Source organism: Alligator mississippiensis, chromosome 10 (genome assembly GCF_030867095.1).
Source record: "Alligator mississippiensis isolate rAllMis1 chromosome 10, rAllMis1, whole genome shotgun sequence".
Taxonomy (NCBI): Eukaryota; Metazoa; Chordata; order Crocodylia; family Alligatoridae; genus Alligator; species Alligator mississippiensis.
In genome coordinates, this window is record NC_081833.1 from 76,028,804 (window position 1) to 76,048,560 (window position 19,757).

The 19,757-nt window shown below is 62.4% G+C and overlaps 1 protein-coding gene across 1 annotated transcript; it reads left to right on the plus strand.

Annotated features, from left to right (window-relative positions):
- Nucleotides 1–1,531: 1,531 nt before the first annotated feature.
- On the plus strand, nucleotides 1,532–19,741 carry SPIRE2 (spire type actin nucleation factor 2). Its single transcript, XM_059713995.1, has 15 exons — nucleotides 1,532–1,854; nucleotides 8,949–8,986; nucleotides 11,473–11,832; nucleotides 13,424–13,501; nucleotides 13,787–13,951; nucleotides 14,263–14,349; nucleotides 14,691–14,814; nucleotides 15,366–15,538; nucleotides 15,641–15,815; nucleotides 16,251–16,393; nucleotides 16,879–17,013; nucleotides 17,122–17,189; nucleotides 17,302–17,329; nucleotides 17,641–17,756; nucleotides 18,222–19,741. The coding sequence occupies exons 1-15, from the start codon at nucleotides 1,584–1,586 to the stop codon at nucleotides 18,427–18,429; spliced, it is 2,169 nt and encodes a 722-aa protein (XP_059569978.1). The 5' UTR covers nucleotides 1,532–1,583; the 3' UTR covers nucleotides 18,430–19,741.
- The last annotated feature ends 16 nt before the right edge of the window (nucleotides 19,742–19,757 follow it).

The window sequence follows — 19,757 nt, forward strand, 5'->3', positions numbered from 1 at the left end:
GTACTGCCTGATGCTCCTGGAAGTGAAGATGTCAGGGCAAGGGGAGTGGCTGCAGAAGTTGGTGGAGTGCAGACAGGGATGTGAGGCCATGACAGAGGACAGGAGAGAGGAGACTGCTTAGGCAGCTCAAGATTTGCAGACACCTGCAGCATAAGCATGCTGGAGGTATCGTGCAGTCAGCAGTGCCTGTTCAGCACAGTCAGGAGAGGTGAGCTCTAGGCCCTTCCTGGCAAAGATTGCTCTTGCCCTGATGGCCTGGCTTCAATTCTTCTACCCTCTTTTCGTGTTGGGGTCAAGAATTGGATCCTCTAAGATGTCTGCTACCCATGAGGGCAGTGCCTGGAGGGTCTCCACCAGAAAGGAAAGTGAAATAGGACATTTGAATCCTTCCATGTATCTAACATGCCACTGCTGAGCCAGCTGGGCCCAGGACTGTGTCTAGTCTCCTGTGAGCAGCAGAGGGGGCGTTGGCTTTGTCCAGGATGGAAGGGCCCCAGGGCAAGTCTAAGCACTGCATCAAGTGCTGGTACTGCTGCTTTGGGCATTGGCCCTTCCTCTGGCAAGCCAGGCCTGAGTCAGTACCTCCACGCGGTGGCAGAGGGTGCTGTGCTGCAGGCTGTGGCGTGGGTGACTCAGGAGGCAGCAAGCCATCCTTCCCACTCCACGTGAACCCCAGCGCCCGTGTAGATGTGTCGGGAGCAGCGGAGATGCACATCGGGGGGCTGTCCATCAGAGGAGAAGGGGAAGAGGGGCTCTGCCCTCCTGTGCTCACTGAAGCACCCATAGTGCTGGCAGGGAAGTTAACCCAGGAGTCCCTGGCAGGTCCTAATGTGGGGTCTATATCCTGCCTTCTCACTCCTGCAGTCTCCAGCTGGGTCTGAGCTGCCCGAGCCGAGGTGCTGGGGTCAGGTTGCGGTGTGCTCTGTGGTCTGGAGCATACAGCCAGTGCCAGGGCGCTTCGGAGGGATTAGCCAGGCTGGCATTAGATCTCTGGGCTGAGGCGGGCCCATCCTGGGCTGCTGCTGCATTTCCCAGGGCCTCCCAGCTTAGAAAAGACGCAGGCAGGGTGGGAGCAGGGTGTCCAGGAGGCCTCGGGGCATGCAGAGGGCCTGGCCCAGGGCACCTGCTCCCTGCATCGAGGGCAGAGCAGTGGGATGCCCTGCACTGTGGAGCGTGGGTGCAGGTGTGCATGGCACACATGGAGCACGCAGTCCCAGGGGCACACGCAGGGCCCCTGGTGTTGGGCTTGGCACGTGCCGCCGGGACGGAGCCCATATCGCGTCTCGCCCGGGACCTGCCGCCTTCCCCCCCGGGCTCCGACTTCGCCCACCGCCCTGGCACCCGTCGCCTCGTTGGCAGGCAGCAGGAGCCGCTCCCACCCTCCCCCTGGAGCTCCATAGGCCGCTTCCTTGTTTGCACACTGGGTTGGCTGGTGCTGTAGGGCTGGGCTGGAGCGATGACAAAGCAGAGGCGAGCCGGGCTCGGCCCTCCTCCTCCTCCTCCTCCTCCCGCTTCGGCTCCTGTGCCCGGCTCCGCTGTTATGGAAACCAGCCCGGCTTGGCAGCGCCGATGATGGAGCAGCCATGGCCAAGGCCGGCAGCAGCGAGGAGCGGGCGGGGGTCGCGGACCCCCGGGAGCTGTCCCTGGAGGAGGTGCTGAAGTCCTACGAGCAGCCCATCAACGAGGAGCAGGCGTGGGCCGTGTGCTACCAGTGCTGCCGGGGGCTGCTGGGCACCGACCCGCGGGCCGCGGCCGCCCGGATCCGGGGCACCGCCGACATCCTGCTGCACAAGGACGGCAGCGTCACGGTGCCCGCCGAGCCCGAGGCCGAGGGCGAGGGCGAGGGCGCCGCCGGTGAGTGCCCGCGGCCGGCGGGGCGGGTGCAGCGGGCACGGGGCCGGGGTGATGCTCCCGCGAGCAAAGGTGCGCCCTGCTGCGGGGGCCGGGCCCGGGGCTGGGGATCGGGGCCCACCTCTGCCCCGCCGGCGGGCGAAGCCAGCGCCGCTTTTATGACCCGCGTTTCATGGCACCCGCCAGCGCCGGGAGCGGCCGGGACACAGCGCCAGGCAGCCAGGGCCGGGGGCACGGCCAGCTCGGCTTCCTTGAGGTGGGAGTCGGAGGGGCTCAGGACAGGTAGAGGGGGGCTCAGGACACATGGAGAGAGGTTCGGGACAGACACAGAGAGGCTTAGGATAGATAGAGGCTCGGGACATATAGAGAGAGGTTCAGGACACAGAGAGAGAGATTCAGGATACAGAGAGAGGCTCGGGACAGACAGAGAGAGGGTCAGGACACATAGAGAGAGGTTCAGGACATATATAGAGAAGTTCAGGATACAGAGAGAGAGGCTCAGGACACAGAGAAGCTCAGGGCAGACAGAGAGAGGTTCAGGACACAGAGAGAGAGGCTCGGGACAGACACAGAGAGGGTCAGGATACAGAGAGAGGCTCAGGATACATAGAGAAAGGCTTGGGACACATAGAGAGAGGCTCGGGACAGACAGAGAGAGGTTCAGGACACAGAGAGAGAGGCTCAGAAAGCCGCAGCAGCGACCTAGCCCAATCCCAATCACCATGACATAATCACTGCTCTGAGTGACTTATTTTGGATCCTGGAGTGTCCTAGCAGGATGCGCCCGCAGTAGGAAGGCAGTGTGCAGCATGCCAGGGCAAGGCAAGGTTGGACCCGATGCTAGTGCCTGCTCTTTGTGGCTGGGGTTTGCTGTAGAGCAGAGGGAGCAGACTGGTTGCAGGAGCCCTGCAGTGCTGGGCTGCTGAGAGCCCAGGGAGGCATTTGCTAGGCACATCGGCCATCTGAGCCTGTGCCTCAGGGGAAAGCCGTCTTGGCACATTACAAACGGTGGGGCATCGTTTGAAGCCGGGAGCTGCTGGCCTCCCCTGCGTGGAGACCCTAGCAGGCAACGCTCTGCCTTGATGCAGGCAGCTTCTCCCCAGATCAGGTTGCCCCCATGCCGCAGCCTGCTTCATTATAAGTGAACCAGATGGGGCTGTTGAGCTCTTGGCAGGTTGCCGGAGAGGCTTCGTTTTTGCAGGGGTTGGTTGTGCGATGTACAGTTGAAGCAAGGGCGAGCGAGTCACAGGGCACTGAGAGTCTGCACCCAGCTCTGCTCCCAACTCTGCTACTGCCGCGCTGAGTGGAGTCCTGTGCAGTAACTGCCACCGTTCTTAGCAAGGCAAGGACAACTGCTGGAGAAAGGGAAACCTCTCTAGTCTCCATGGTCATGGTCAGATTGGGGTGGACTGGAGGGGTTACCTTCCTGTGTAGTGGGTTGTGTGGCTCCCTACCTGGGATATCTCAAACACACATTAACCTTTTATAGAAGCAGGATGTTGGCTGTCGTGGTCCCCCTGCTTTCACTGTGGCAGGTTCGGGTGTTGTGGCTTGTGTTGTTCAGGGCTGATGGTTGCTTTTCAAAGGATTTAGATTATGGATGTGTCTTGGAGGGTTTCAACAGGGCTGATCCTGCCTCAGGCAGGGAGTTGGACTAGATGTGCCCTCTGGAGCACCCTTGCAGCCCTACTTCTCTAGGATTTCTGTGATGTCCTTTGAGTTGAGCTTTGACGCCCATGTCATGGTGACTGGACCAGAAAACCTGTTGCATCTTTTACTTCAAACCACCCATTTGTCCCTGCAGTTCCTGGCTGGTCCCTCAGCTCCTGGGGGCACCAGTGCTCAGGCCAGGGAAGACTTTAATGAGTCCTGGTACTTTGCAAACATGTTCCCAGCATGGGGGGCTTCCCTGAAGTACTGCACTGATGCATGGCAAGTACGTGGTCAGGTGTCCAGGTGGAAATCTGAAGAGATGCTTCAACCTGCTGCTGCCAGAGCATGCATTCAGCCATGGGGACAGTGTGCATGACTTCTATGCATGCAACTGCAAAAGTCTAGTCCTGGAGCTTTTAGGGCAAGCCTCCACGTGTTGTGGCCTTTTGACTTTTTTTTACCATTATCTTCAAGTCTGTGTGAAAATGCAATTGAGTGCATGGCTCGTTGTTGAAAAGCAAAGCTTGTCACTCAGCCGGGGCAGGATGAGAGAGCAAAGATCCTAGAGGTCCAGAGGCATCTGGCTCTCTACCTCCACATTCCCAGCACCTTGATGGCAAACAGCCCCACCCAACCTGTCACGTGTGGGACCGTGCCTGCTCCACGCGTGTCTGGGATCGCACCTGCCGTGGGAGGCATTAGCTGGGTGATCCAGAAGCATTCACTTGAGCAATTCCAATTATCTGTGCCACTTGTGAGCTCTTTCCTCCCCTGACGCTGATGAGGATAAATAGCCCAAGAACGCAGCCTGCACGTGCTCCCCACGTCAACAGCAATAAGAATGTGCGTTCATACAAATGTTATTGCCATGCATCGCCGGGCCCTGACTCAGTGGAGAGCCCAGCCACATCTGAGCTCTCATTCCTGCGCTGGGAGGCAAGGCAGCGAGGCTGTTACTGCAATAACGTTGACTGCAAATGCCTCTCACAGCCTCCGAAAACTGGTGGGTCCTGTTCTGGGAGATGCACAGTGGAGATGACCCCTGACACAAAAGGAAGTGACTTTTCGACACAGTGCTGCGCTGAAAACACAGAGTGATCTGGCTTTGGTCTTTGTTCTTCAGACCATTATATCTTAGCAGCTGGTTTTGCCCACAGGCAGTGCTGGTGCCTCCCATGGGAAGGAGGCCAAGAATTGCATAATGGTAATGGTCCCCGAAGGAGGGATATTGCTGGGCATTTCTGTGTGCTGGTGCCTCCATATGCAGCGTGCCCTCCATGGCTAGCGGCAGCATAGGAGATATAGGCACCGCTTCTCTCCCATCGCTGCGTGAGGAAGGCAGGGGCCCACAGGGCCAGCCCCCCATCCTCCATCGTGGCTGGCATGTTTGTTATTGCAGTCGTTGCTGCATGCTCCCCAGCCAGACCTGCTGCCATTCTCTTGCAAAGAGCCTCTCTGCCTGTTTAGCAATGGAAATGATCTCTTGGGGTGGGGATTTCAGACAAAACACCAAGAGGATCATTTGGGAGCAGTGACTGGGAAAGGAGCGCTCTTGTTTCAGTGCAGCATGCCTGGCGGTAGCTTGGCTAGGAGGGCATCCCTCAGGCTAAGCCTAGTCCTGGGTTCCCACCAGGGAGGCGTGAGTGCTTGGGGATCCTGGATAGGTAAGGTGCAGCCTGTGTCCTTGAGCAGAAATGAGCAATATGCAGCATAAGAGCCCAGGTGCTGTTGCTGTAGCATTGGTGCAGGGAGCAGGAGGATGACATGGGAGAGGGAGAGGAAGGGGTACGGACAGCGGGTACCTAGGCCATGTGGTCTTCGGAGACCCTTTCCCAAGCAGCCTGTGGGCAGGGCTGGGCCCAACGGAGCTGTTCCTCGCTGAGCTGCTGCTTGTGTGGATGTAGCCAACCCCCTGCTGTGATTTGGTTTGGACGGGGCTGATCCTGCCTCAGGCAGGGGGTTGGACTAAATGACCCCTGGAGCTCCCTTCTAGCCCCACTTCTTTGATTTCTGTGATCCGACCTGTGCCAGGAGCTAGGGCATCCTGGACTGTCTGGGGGTGCAGCCTGGGGCCTGTCACAGCGCAGCACTGGGGGACAAGAGGGTGTGGGGAGCCCCGAGGCTCCATGCCCCCGGGCTGCCGGGACCCTCCTAGACTGCCCGCAGGTGGCTGGGGACTCTGTGAGCTTGGGGCACTGCTCCTTCCTCCTGGCACTAAACTGCACCAAGCCCTTGCTGTTACCGCCTGTCCTTCCTAACCTAAACCCCACTTCCTGCCAGCCTGCTTGGAGCCTGGGCCAGCTCCTATCTCAGCCCTGCCTGCCAGCCTGCTGAAAGCTGCCCGGAGCTCTTTGTCTGGAGGGCCCCATGTGCTCCATCGATTACCTAAATGGGGAGCTAATGGCTGAGCTCCCAGGTGAACACAGATCCAAGGAAGCAGCTTTGGAGCCACGCTCATTGAAAGCGGCACTGGGAGGGACCTTGGGGTCATTTTGCCTGTCCCCGGGGGCCAAGGCAGGACGTTTGCTCAGAGCTCTCATTAGCGCTTCCAGTCTCAGGGCAGAGGACTTCATCATGAAGCCATGTGGGGGTGGGGAGGCTTGTATTCTCGTGCACCTGAGCCCCGTTACTTCTGCTTCACTTTGTGTGTCTGCCACTTTCCCATCACGGTGCATACATGTGGGGTCTTATTGCATCCCCATCCCAGGTGCAGCCTTGTTTAGCCCAGCTGAGCGCCTCCAGCCCCCACACAGCATTTGCTGCTTCACCCATGAAGCCATGGGTAAAACCCAGGCCTCCCACCCTGTCTCTACCATGCAGAAGCTCCTGCAGCCTATGCTAGCCCTGCTCTCTGGTGCACCACCCTATGTGCAACCTCCACTAGCCTGGGTGTGTTAGCATCACCAGCGTAGGCTTTGTGAGGCTCTGTGCCCAATTCCCAATACATGCCCTCAATATACCACACCTGCTGCATGCCACAGGGGCCTCGTCTGGCCTGGGAGGAGCTCACAATTAGGCCTCAGATCAGGAACTCAGGTGAGCTTGTCTGGGTGACTTGTCCTCTGCCAGTCGGAGCTGCTTGTGGTTCTCAGCTCTCTTGTTCCCTTGGTTTGTCCCGCTGCCTTGCGAGAGCTTGTAATCAGTGATCCGTCCCTGCCAGGAGGATCCCCACTCCCTCCCATCCCCAGCCTTCAGGAAAGGCTCCTTCTCACCCACACCTGGTTCTCCAGGGCTTCAGCCACTTCCTACCTAGCATCCGGTGTGGGAGCAAACTTCGAACAGGAAGGCAAAACTCCCCCTCTGCAAAGCCCTTTGTGAAGAGTAGCAAAGCCAGGACTGCAGTGGTTTGCAACGGGTAGGAACAGGGATGCGTCAGTCTGGAGCTTGCGGCATCCCCTACAGATGGTATCTTGCCTCTCTTCCCATCTGCTGTGTGGTGCAATTAGTCCCCTGGAGAGTGGGGCTTGGGGCCAGCAGCCAGAAGGATGGAGCGGCAGGGCTGGGGGAGTCCTTCCACCTCCTCACTCCTCGCCTTTCCTGTCAGGGGGATGGGAATATTCTGTGGAGTACCAGGGGCATGTGGGGGATGCTAAGGATTAGATGGATGTCCCCCATTTTCTGCTGTCACTGCAGCTCCCTGACCTTGACTTTTCAGAGAACAGCCTTCCCCTCTGATGGTGCTGGGAGCCGTGTGTGCCCAGGGGCTGGAACGGCAGGCATGAGGGGCCTCAGGTCCAGCTCCCAAAATAGAGGAACACCCCCAAGGCCTTTGGAGATCCCTGGTGCTGTGACATGATCATGGAGTGAATCCTTCTGGGATTTGCCGGATGAGTCAGGCATGGTGTGAGGGGAGCCTCTTCACCTTCCTAGGTCAGCACTTGCTAATCAGCAGGGAGAGGAGCAGGAGATACGAGCGCTCAGGACTTTGTCATTGCATTGTGCTCTTTTGAGGTCCACGAAGCAGGGAGTGCTGGCTTTGGCAGCCTGCTTTGCCCTGCTTCTGCGTGGTTTATAGTGTAGTGCGCACCCACCCAGAAGGCAAAGGTGCCAAAATGGGAACGTCAGCAACGCCAACCAGCACAGAGGGTGACCGCAGGAAGGCCAGAATCACTGGGGCTGGTGTCTGGCTGTTCCTTGACCCGCACGTGTCAGAGCAGCCAGGTGAGCTGCAGCCAAGAGCACATCCCGGCGTCTGTCCAGCCCTCACATTCGGGCTCTTCCATGGTTTGGAGAGGTGCAAGTCAAAGCCACCGACTAGAAGCACCCAGGACCTGAGGTGTGGCTCCTGCAGGCTGCGGCTGAGTGCTTGGCATTGCCCGGTCTTGTGTCAGGCACCCAGAAGCACAGCGCATGTGGAGGGCGCTGGTGGCGTCTGGTTTATCCAGCACCGCGCGGGAGCTCAGAGGCCGGGGCAGAGTCCACTTCCCCAGCACAGGGCTCAGCTGCCTTCAGCAGGACAACGCCCTCCTCTTCCTGCCGTTTCCAGCGGCATTCGTGGCACGCCTTCCTGCCTCTGCAGCTAATGAACCTGAGGACAGCATGTTCCCTCCCTCCTTCTCTGGCCCAGAGTCGCCCGGAGCAGGCCCGTCCTGGCACTGAAAGAAACCAGGGTCCTATGGGGTCTCGTATTGCACCAGGGCATCAGGCCAGATCAAGGAGGCCTGGACAGCCCCTATCTCAGCATGCCCTTGCAAGGGTGGGCTTGACTCTGCTGCCTGTATATTGTCCCTTTAATGCAGCTTATTTGCAATGCAGGTTCCCAGACCCCGCTCCAGTGCCCAGTCCCCCCCCAGCCTGGAGCCTGAGAGTAGCCACTGGGGACAAAGTCCAGTCTGCCCTCGTGGCCTTGCTGGAGGGAGCAGGCCTGCTAGCTCTGTGGGGACCAGGGAGGTCTCTATAGCTGGGTCTATAGCCAACTCTTGTCCAGTGGGGACAGGTCCAGCTTTCAGACTAGCAGGTCACTACCAAGCACATGTAAGCAGCGGCTTTCTGGCGGGGCTGAGAGCTTGGCCAGGGCTGGATGGATGCTTCCCAGGAAGCCAAAGGCGAGTTCCTGAGGTGAGGCCCCAGAGACACCACTGAGCTCAGGGAAGAACCAGCACAGCCCAGCCCCACTCCCATCTCTGGTCTGGTCCCCCTGGGAACGGGGCTTCACGCTGTGCGGTGGTGCTCACAGCCTCTGGCTGCTGCCTGATTGCTGGGTTTGGGTGCACGTGGCTCTCGGGCAGGCCCAGGCGGGGCAGGGAGGCAGCGTGGAGGGGCCGAGTGTGCCAGGCCCTGTACAAACACCGATGTGGCACTTTGTCGTGAGCCTCTGCTGGATGGCAGTGACCGCAGGTGGATGCACTGACTCTGTCACCAAAGCAAACGTGCTGGCTTTGAGACCCCAAGCGAACTGCCATGGGGAGAGGGGGCACTCACTCTGTCTGCTTCTTCCTTCACAGAGCCCCCCTTGATCCTGCCTCCCTCGACGGAAGCCCAGGTATGTCCCAGACGTTGCAGCTCGGTAAGCGGTGCGATGAACCCGGGGCCTCCGCAGGTGCAGGCACAGACACGCGTGCACCAGCTCACACGCGCACAGAGACATGCATCCTTCTTAAGCCTGGGGGCCTGATGACCATGCTGGTTGCTGGGGAAGCGAGGGGTCCATACTGATGCTGTGTCAGCCTCTCCTTGCCAGGTGCTGGACTCTGCTGTAGGCGCTGGGAGATCTGGGTGTAACCCAGGCTGGGTTAGGGGTGAAGGCGGCATGCACAACATCTCCATGGGGAAAGAGTGCTGCAAGCATTTGCTGTGGCTGCAGGCTGGCTGCATCTCCCTCCCCCCACCCTGGTCTCTCGGAGTGCCCCACGGCTGTCTGTCCTCACACCGTCACCGTGCTGGGTGGCATCAAGCCACTCGACTGGGCCCAGTGTATCCCCCAGGCTGGCCTAGCAGGTCCGGCAGGACCTGGGAGTCTGAGGCCAGTGAGGAATCTGGAGGGACCAGACAGCTTTAAATCAAAGCTCTGTTCAAGGAGAAGAGCTGGAACCAAGAGTAATTTAAGCTAGACAGTGTTTAGGGCACCCAACCGTCGGGGCACACGTCTGTGGCACCAAAGCAGCATGTAGCACTGCCGGGACCCCACTACCATGCACCAGACAGGGGTGCAGGAGCAGAGGGTGCTGCAGCTCAGGCCCTTTATCAGTGCACAGTCCCGACCTGCCCAGAGGCAGGGAGCCAACGCTGCCCGCGCACCCCTCCGTGCTCCTGGGATTCGCTTTGGAGCATGACGGTGCTACGGTGCGGGTGCTCGGAGGCCTGCAGCCCATCTGCGGGCACTGCCGGGGTGGGTCCAGTCCCTCTCTTTGCTGCTGCTGGGATGCTCTGAAACCACGTGGTGGTTTTTCCTGCTCCATGGGCACGTGTAACTGGTGCCTATGGAAGGGCACACCTTCCCCACTGGCCCAGCGCCAGCCACCGCTGCCCACACTCCGCTTCCTGCCTCGTGCTGGGGCCAGCTCTTTGATCAATGCTTTTGAAATTGGAGGCTGTTTTTTTCCCCCTCTGCCACTGGCTGGAGTTGCAGGTTTTCCGCATCAATCAGCTTGCAGCAGCGCTGGCTGAGCCACGTGTATTGGGCCGTCACAGCCAGTCAGAGCCAAGGGAGCTAGGGCAATCTCACTGCTCCCAGCCCCGGCGGGTGCCCTCCCATGAGCCGACCCCTGCCCCTGGGCTGGGCTGTCACGTGTCACCGCAGCGTCTCGCCCTGGGATAACAGGAGGCAGTATGAGTGCTGGCACTAGGGTGGAGGCGGCTCCTCTACCTTCCCCTGTGGCTCTCCCATGGCTTTGTGGGGCACATTGGTTGGCTGCTCCCGTCTTTCTAACTTCCCCAGCACGGGATGAGCTGTGCACCTGAGATGCCTGGGTGTCCAACATGGGCAGCTGCGTTCCAGGAACCTGCCTGGAGCACTTGCTCCCTGCACCCCTGCCCCTTGCAGGCCCTTCCTTTGGGAGGACCCTGCCCCAGACCTGCCCAAGCTCTGGCTCCAATCTGAGGCAGCTGGCCCCTGGCTAGCCCTGCTGCTCTCATCCTAGCCGGCCTGCTGCCCAGCCCAGCGCTGCTTCATCAATGTGGGGAGCTGCAGCCGCAGCAGGTCCATGCTCCTGGGCCCTGACCCAAGGTGCGTTGGCATCGGTCCCGTCTTTCTACTGCCTTCCATGACCCTTGGATCAGCCCCCTGGCCTTATCGGCACCCGGAGCAGGCTGCCGGCCGAGATAAGCTCCAGGGTCAAGCTCCTTGTCGCTGCGATTCACTTTGTGTTGAGATTTCACCAGGTCCTGAGTTCAGCCCAGGTTCCTGGCTTTCCCTGTGCCCCGGCCACCTCCTGCGGGGTCTGGGGAGCGAACGCCACTGAGCACCACTGTGCAGACGCTGGGCTGCTCGTTTCCATCCATCCCCTGGGCAGCTCTGGTTTCCCTCACTCTCGCAGTAATGGAGTGGCAGTAAACAGAGGAGGTCTGTGAGACAGCTGGGGACCAGCCAGCCAGCCCCGGGGCCTGAGCAGTGCCTCCCACCTCTGTGGCCAGAGCAGGGGGCTGGAGCTGCCCGGGGCATAGGGCTTGGAGTGCGGAGCCCCTTAGACAAGCTCAGCACAAGCTCCCACCGTGCTGGGACAGGGGTCTTCACTGCCAGTGTCCCTGCTAGGAACAAACCAGACCCGTGAGGCTCTCTTGGGAGCGAGGGCGGGAGGGGTAGCAGGACCCTGAGCTGGAGCTGAGGTCAGGAAAGCAGAGCAGCCCCCCCGGGCTCTGCGCATGGCCAGGTATCACGTGCAGAGCAGGGGGAGAGGGAAGCAGTGCAGCACTGCTGGCCATGCATAGGGCTGGAGATTGCAACGGGGGCTGGCCCAGCCTCCCGCCCCCCTAGCCATAGCGGGGGGTTCCCCAGCTCCCAGCTCACCCCGTGCTGCCCTTCCCTTGCAGATGGTGCAGTCGCTGGGGTTCGCCATCTACCGGGCGCTGGACTGGGGGCTGGATGAGAGCGAGGAGCGGGAGCTGAGTCCCCAGCTGGAGCAGCTCATCGACCTCATGACCAACAGCGACTCAGAGGACAGCGGCTGCGCCACGGCGGATGAGGGCTATGGGGGCCAGGAGGAGGAGGAGGAGGCGGTGGAGGGCCCCCCGCGGGCTGTGCGCACCTTCGGGCAGGCCATGCGGGTGTGCACGGCCCGCCTGACACATCCCCGCGAGGCGCAGGCCCACTACCAGGCCGTGTGTCGGGCTCTCTTCGTGGAGACCGTGGAGCTGAAGGCCTTCCTTGCCAAGATCCGCGACGCCAAGGAGGTGAGCATGCGCCCGCCGCGGCACCCACCAGCGGCCAGGGCACTGTGGGTAGCGGGACTGCACTGACAGGGGCTGGGTATCCCCGGGGCAGAGAGCACGACACCAGGTCCTGGCTGGAGTGTGTCCACCAAGGGCCCCGTCCCTGCTGCGCCCAGCAGCACTGCAGCCATGCCAAGGGTCTCGCCAGCCCTGGGGGAGCACAGGTAGCCTCATCTATCTGGGTCAACAAGTGGGGCCCCCGGCCAGCCCGTGCCAACAGACTGTGGCTGTCCCGGCCCCCGAGAGGCCCTTGACTTCCCCTCCCACCCCTGCCTGGTGGGGTCTGTGCCCTGCCCTGCCCTGGAGGGGACCATGCTCCAGCTGCCTCCTCCGGCCCTGAAGCACCCACCTGGGCTACGCGCTTGCCCTCTGGTGTCGAGAGGGGGAAGCGCGTGCATGGCTGCGCCAGCGGGGCTGGAGCCCGTGCCCTTGCTGCTGTGCAAGCCACCCAAGGGAGGTGGATCTCGCCCCAGCAAGCTCCCGATCTCTGGGAAGAGCCAGCAGGGTCACAGCTTGCAGGGCTGCATCAGGATGGGCCTCGGCCACGATCCAGGAGCTCCACCTGCCAAATGCATGGGGACACGGGGGCAGGAGCTCTACCTGGGACAGAGGCTGAGCCAGGCTGGGCATCTTCCCTGAGGGTGCGGGGATGGGGCTACCCCAGAGTCAGCCTCCAGCTTTGGAGTCATAGGGGCCTGTCGTAGAGCAGTGGGGCTGGAAGGGACCGGCAGCACAGGGGTCACACCTGAACCTGCCGCAGGGAAAGCAGGGGGTGTTGGCAGCCAGCGTCCTGCAACAGTAAAAGGTTAGGGCCAGGATGGCTGGGCTCTGGGTTGTACATACGGCACGTGGGCATGCCTGGGCCAGGTCACCCGAGGCACTTTGCTGCCTCATTGAACTCATTGTCAGCCCAGGGGACATGTATCCCCCTCCCTTCCCAGGCATCCATCTGGAGACCAGGGCCATAGCCAGGCCTGCAGCTGAGCAGTGCTGAGCTGGGCTCTGGGGAGGCCGTGCAGGGACAGCGGGGCCTGGTGCTTTGCTGGGCTGAGCAGAGGGGAGGCTGCCAAGGGGCTGTGTGTAGGGAAGGGCACCCCCATGGAGAGGGGAGAGCCAGCCGCTGCCCTGAGTGGGGCACTTGCTCTGCAGCACCCCTCCGACATGCGGCAGGGCTGTCTGCATCCGCATCGGGCAGGCTGGGCCTCTGCTTTCAAACCTGCCTGGAAAGCTAAGCAGTCGAGGCACCGGAGCTCCCCCAGGGCACTGAGGCTGGTGCTGTCCCCAGTCATTTCGGCTGCACTGAGGGCTTGGCCCAGTGGGCAGGGGCCTGCAGCTCCTGTCCCCCCATTGAGGTGCTAGCTGCATGGATCCCTGGAGGCAGAGCAGCTCCCAGGATGGGGCCCGGGGCTCCCTCCGTGGTGCTGAACGCCCAGCAGAGACCAGCTAGTGCTGAGGCTCATGGAGTTGGAGGCACCTCTGCTCCCTGGGAGGGCGCAGGGCTGCCAGGCTGGGCACGGGGCGTGGGTCACGTGGAGCTCCCATCCTGCTGCAGATGCTGAAGAAGCTGAAGGATGATGAGGGGCCGGAGAAGTCAGCTGCTGACCTGGACAACCTGCGCAACACGGACTGGGTGAGGGGTGCAGCAGGGCCCTGAGGACCGTTCCCCCATGGGGGCAGTGGGGAATGGGGGGAGCCCCCATCACAGGGTTACAACCTTGGGACCCCCACAAACAACCTGCAGAGAAGGGGGGGCAGGCACCGGGGGCCTGTGGCTTGCTCACCCTGTGTGGAAGCCCCTCCTGCGCTGGGCAGTGGGGCAGGGGCTGCCTGGGGGATCAGTGCTGCGCACAGCCTTGGTGCCTGCCCCCACGCTGGGCCACCCGTGCTGCCCAGTAACAGGCCGTGTCCGCCCCAGGCCCGGCTCTGGGTGCAGCTGATGCGGGAGCTGCGCCACGGCGTGAAGCTGAAGAAGGTGCAGGAGAAGCAGTTCAACCCGCTGCCCACCGAGTACCAGCTGACGCCCTTCGAGATGCTCATGCAGGACATCCGGGCACGCAACTACAAGCTGCGCAAAGTCATGGTGAGCCTGGGAGGCCCGGGGCAGGGCTGGGCCACAGCCGGCCAGGGCCAGCCCCAATGCAGGTACGCTGTGTCCTTCATCCGGCCACCCTGCACCCCTGACCGGCCTGCCTGGGGGAGCAGGCAGACCTACCTGGGTGTACCTCACCCAGCAGGCCCTGCGCTGGACACGTCGATGGTGTTCCCCTGGGTAATGGGGCTCCCTGCCTGTGCCTGGGTCCCCCTGCCCTGTCCCTCTGCAGCCTCCCACGCCATCCCAGCAGACCTGTGGCCACTCCCTCGTCCCTCCTTCTCTCTCCCATGTATGTCCAGGTGGACGGCGACATCCCCCCGCGGGTGAAGAAGGATGCACACGAGCTCATCCTGGATTTCATTCGGTCCCGGCCGCCGCTGAAGCAGGTAAAGCATGCCTGAGCCCTGGCTGGGCCTGACTGCCTGCGGGGGATCCCAGCAGGGCCCCATCCTGCTCCAGGATAAGAAGAGTCCTGGGGAGCTCTGGGGCTCAGGCTAGGCAGGTCGTGGACCCAGGGTGGGAGCCCCATGCTGCTCCCAGTGCTGCATGGTTATGAACACATAAGCATCACATGTGGGGTCCTGGGCTCCAGTCTTCGCTGTCCTGAGTGCTCTCTTCCTGAGCTCCCTTCACCTTGCTCACTGGGGTCTCCACGCGCTGTCAGCGGTGGTGGAGGAGGGGGTGCCAGCTGGCCCCGTCACACTGAGCGCCTGCCCCCACACCCTAGGCTTCGGAGCGGCGGCTGCGCCCCATGCCCCAAAAGCAGAGGACGCTGCACGAGAAGATCTTGGAGGAGATCAAGCAAGAGCGGAAGCTGCGCCCCGTGGAGACGCGGTACCAGAACCAGAAAGGTAACGGGCTGCTGCCCCCTTCCCCCATCCCCTCCCCTGGGCAAGCATGGCCCTGAGGACAGTAGCCACATTGCCTTCACCCTGAGCCAGCCTGGGGGGCTCAGACACAAACAGGCCCCCACCAGCCCTGCCCACCCCAGTCCCTGCATCCATCCTCCCCCAGCTCCCACATCATGGGTCCGGCAGCTCCCTGCCCCCGTGGTCCGGTTCCCTTTTCACCCAAGTGTGTCCAGTCTTGGCTGAGCTGGCTCCTGGCTGTCACCACATCCTCCAGGGCCCGGGGGCTGCCTGGCTGTGCTGAGCCATCCTCCCAGCTGCCCAGCCCTATCTCCTACCAGCCGGCCCCCCGTGCTGGGCTGAGTCAGGAGGTGCAGCCCCCAGCAAGCCAGCCCCATCACCAGGGTCTGGGCTCCATGGGCCAGGGTGGGGACCATGCCCTGAATGTGTCTCCCATGCATCAGCCCTGCCTGAGCACACCTGAGACCCCCCCATGCCCATGCCCATGCCCATGCCCATGCCCATGCCCTGCCCTGCCCTGCCCCGCCCCGCAGGCTTCGGCTCCCTGCCCTGCATCGTCAACGCCTGCTCCAGCAACGTGAAATCCAGCTCCTGCCTCAACCTCTCGCTGCCAGACACCGGCCCCGTGCCCCCAGCCCGCCTGCGCCCGCGGGTCCTGCTCAAGGCACCCACGCTGGCCGAGATGGAGGAGATGAACAGCTCAGAGGTACAGGAGGTGCTGGGGGGAGCAGGGAGGGGGGCAGGGGGAGACCTGGGCATCAGCAGGTCTCTGCCCTTCCCCTCACTCCTGTGGATGTCCCCATTGCAGGAAGAGGAGTCCCCCCGCTCGGAGGCAAGGCCGGAGCCAGGGTCACTGCTCCCACTGACCCGCGACCGCTCCTTCTCGGAGCAGGACCTGGCCCAGTTCCAGAGCGAGGCGGTCACCAGCCAGCCCGGCACCAAGCCCCCCGGCACCCAGGAGTCCGACCCGCGGCCCCGCTCAGGTAGCATGCACGGCACACGGACCAGCACAGAGACCACCGGCAAGTGCCCCCATCCTCCCCTCCACCCCCTGTCCTGCCCTGCCCAGGGCATCCTGGCTCAGGTTACCATCCTGCTGGGAAGCTTAGGACACGCGAGGCTGCAGACAGGCTCCAGGGTCACTGCCCATGGCCTGGACCTTGTGCAGCAGGAGCACAGTGCAGCTCTTTGCTGGAGGGCAGTGCCAGAGCTCCCCTGCTGCCCTTCTCGAGGGCACTGGCACGGCTGCTCAGCCGGGGGGCTCTGCATCACCCCCACCAGCTGCTGTGTCCTGAGCCCCCTCCCTTACCCATCCCCGCCAGCCTCGGGCAGTCGGGTCCCTCTCCGTGGGGCTAGGGGTGCCCAGGCCCTGCTCCAAACTGCGATGGGGTGGGACTGACGGCCCAGTTCTCCTCCAGGCTCCGTCCCGGCCAGCTACCACCAGGCCCCGCGCAGCACGGCTCTGCTCGCCCCTGCCCGCGGCTCCCTCAGCTCCGTGGAGGAGAGGTCGGAGGAAGGCCCCAGCTCTACCCCCGGCCCCAGCACCAAGCACCTCTGGCTGGTATGTGCCTGGTTGGCTTGTGTGTGAGCTCAGGAGCCCTGTGCACTATCCTGGCACCTGGGAGATACCCAAGGGGGTACAACCAGGACTGGGACAGACATGGCTAAAGGGAGGGTTAGCAGGGGAGTGAGGGGCACCGGCTGAGCCGGTGGGATCTGGAAGAGTGGGAGCTGCTCTGAGCCTCTGGCGTCTCATCCTGGAAGCCACTGCAGCTGAATGAGCCACCCAGGTAGCTGGCCAGGGGCTGACAACACACAGCCCCACGGGATGGTACCCCAAGCCCAGCCCAGCCAGAGCACCTGGTGCAGCTTGGAGCCAGGGGTCCTGTGTTTAAAGCAGGGCAGGAGCCCAGAGCCCCCGGCGCTCCTACCTGCCTGAAGATGTAGATGCCCGCGGCCTGGGTGGCAGGGTCTACAATGAGACCGTGGCCATGAGGCAGGGAGCAGAGCCATGCCCCCACCTGACCCTGCTGCCCTCGGCCGCAGGAGTTCAGCCACCCCGTGGAGAGCCTGGCGCTGACCGTGGAGGAGATGATCAATGTGCGCAAGGTGCTGGTGAAGGCTGAGATGGAGAAGTTCCTGCAGAGCAAGGAGCTCTACCAGAGCCTGCGCAAGGGCAAGGTGAGGGCAGCCCCGTCGGCCCCTGGGCAGGCCAGGCCCGCAGGAAGCCAAGGGGTGGCAGGGCCAGGCTGACTCGTGCCTTTCACCTCTGCCCCTTCCACCCTGCAGATCTGCTGCTGCTGCCGAGCCAAGTTCCCGCTGTTCTCTTGGCCTGCCAGCTGCCTCTTCTGCAAGAGGTGAGAGGGGACCTCCGTGCCACCAAGGCCAGGGGGCAAGAGGGGCCGGGGGGCTGCCAGGAAGAAGCACCGGGGTCCTCACTGACCCTCTCCATTCTCCTGTGGCTCTTAGGTCCGTCTGCAGCTCCTGCAGCCTGAAGGTAAGAGGTGCTTCTGCTGCTCTGTCCCCAGGGTACTCTTCCTTGCTGGTGCCCGGGTCTCTCTGGGCACTGCTGTCTTGCCTGGTCACTGTTGGAAGCCCCCAAAGGGGCAGCAGGACACGCCAAAGTTTGGCTGTCTGGGTGGTGGCTGTGGGGCAAGGGGCAGGTAGGGGCTGTGCTGGGTGCTCTGTGATGGGGCCAGGATGGAGAGACCAGCCCCACTACAGCAGTACCCATGGGGCAGCCAGGGCAAGGCAGCCTGGCAGGTCTCTGCTGGTGCTGACCTCCACTCTCACCCGCTCCCCTCGCAGATCAAGATGCCCTCCAAGAAGCTGGCCCACATCCCCGTCTATGCGCTGGGCTTCGAGACCGTGCTGGGGACGCTGCCTGCCAAGGTGCTGCCCGTCCGGAGGAGAGACGCGTTCCAGTGAGTGCCGCACCCTCGCAGCGGGCCGTGGGGTCAGCAGCCCGCAGCCCCCAGGGCCAAGCCAGCCCCGCAGGCAGGTCACAGCAGGTGACGCAGGCTCTGGGGACGGGGCTGGCTCTCTGGGGAGCTCCCCCCACGATGACCAGGCCCCTTGCAGCACTCCCATGAGAAGCTGCAAGGGTGCGGTGCTGTGTGCAGAGTGTGGGCAGCTCCCATGGGTGGCAAGTGCCACTGGTGACAGGAGCAAACCTGTTCCCAGCTTTTCCCCTAGCTTCACACACCCACGGCAGCTCTCCTGCCCCTCCAACTCTGGCTTTCTGCTCCTGCCCTTTCATCCCCCTCCCGGGCAAAGCATGGAGACAGGGCACCACAGAACACCAGCTTGCAGGTGCTCCTGGGCTGCGGGTACCCCAGAGCAGGGACGGGGGAGGCTACGTCCAGCCTGACGTGAGCTGTGTCTTGCAGCTCCCTGCGGGGAACGGGCTGGCGGGGTGTGGAGCAGGAGTTTCCCCACATCTACGCCCACGGCTCAGTCCTCAAGGATGTGTGCAGCGACTGCACCAGCTTCGTGGCTGACGTCATCAGCTCCAGCCGGAAGAGCGTGGACATCCTCAACACCACGCCGCACCGCAGCAGGAAGACCCAGTCACTCTACATTGACCCCGGCCGCTAGCAACAGACTCTGCTGTCCCGTGGCCCCTGCCCTGGGCACCAGCATCTCTGCCAGAGCCGGAGCCAGCCCTCTGGAAACCGAGCTCCTTGGGGGCCCGGGGTTCTCTGGGCAAGAGCCCCCGGCCCCACCCCTGCACACAATCCCACCCTCGATGGCTTCCAGCTGCCTCTGCTTCCTACAGACTGCCAGGCCCCTCGTGGGGCACACGCCTGCCCCTCAGCAAGGCCTGCTAGCAGCTCTGTGTGTATGTACATATATATATAATATATACAGCCTCTATATTTATATACATGACCGACGGCCAGGGGTGTTTGCTGCCAGGTGCTGTCTGAAGCCGCAGCTTGCCTGGCAGGGACCCGCTGGCTCGGTGTCTCCCACTGCAGGTGAAGCAAACCCAGCTGCTCTCTTTCCCCGCGCTCCGCAGGGCTGGGCCCGACACCCCTGCTTTGTAGAGCAGCCAACCAGGCAGGGAGACCCCCAGGGTGTCTCATACAGCAGCTCAGGGCAGCACGAGGTCCTGTCCTCAGAGCAGAGCGAGGCGGCTGGGCCCTGCCACGAGGTCTACCCTCAACAGCACCTGGGCTCTCTGCCCTCACCACCCCTTGTAGCCCCCATGCCTCCCTTCCAGCTCGTGCTGCTAGAAGCAGCTCTGGGTGCAGGAGTGGGGGCCCCCCGTGTGTGTCTCCGGATCCTGTGTCTGTGCCAGACAATCAGCTGTGAATATTTATTTGTCCTTATGCTGCAGGTCATGGGGAGGGGCGGTGGGTTGGGGCCATGTCTCATGTCTGTCTGATGCTGCCCTTTCTCTGCCAGAGCTGTCAAGGATTGTGCAGACAGCTCTGCCGCTCTCCGGAGTCTCGGGGCAGGTGCATGGCTGCCGGGCGCTGGGTGGAAACCCTCCACCTTTCACACTTGGGGTGCTGGAGGGGCTAATGCTGCAGGGACACTAGGAGGTGCAGCTGTGCCAGCCATGAATGCCCCCAGGTCCCTGGGGGACGGCTCGGACAGACAAGGACCCTGCTGCCCTACACCACGGCCTCCTGCTTCTGTGCCAACCTGCTCGCTGCTCCCTGCTGACGCACCTGCGAACAACTATGCCTTATCACTGTCCAGGATCCCCCCGTCCACGACCCCGTGCGAGCCAGGCCTCCAGCCGTGGGCCTGACCAGGGCCGACAGACCTGGTCATCGTATTCTACCCAGCCCATGCCATAAAGACGCCATGTATATTGTAAATAGCCCGCATCGGACCAGCATGGTTGCTCCTTGTACATACAATTGCTCCCATCCCAATAAATACCTATTTTAGGCTGCACTGGTGCCTTGGAC

What these genes read in the sequence shown, in the direction of transcription:
- SPIRE2 (XM_059713995.1), top strand. Translation starts at nt 1,584, where the DNA reads ATGGCCAAGGCCGGCAGCAGCGAGGAGCGGGCGGGGGTCGCGGACCCC. An exon ending in AGATCCGCGACGCCAAGGAG is followed by an intron (nt 11,833 to 13,423) that starts GTGAGCATGCGC and finishes ATCCTGCTGCAG; the next exon opens with ATGCTGAAGAAGCTGAAGGA. An exon ending in CGACCCGCGGCCCCGCTCAG is followed by an intron (nt 15,816 to 16,250) that starts GTAGCATGCACG and finishes GTTCTCCTCCAG; the next exon opens with GCTCCGTCCCGGCCAGCTAC.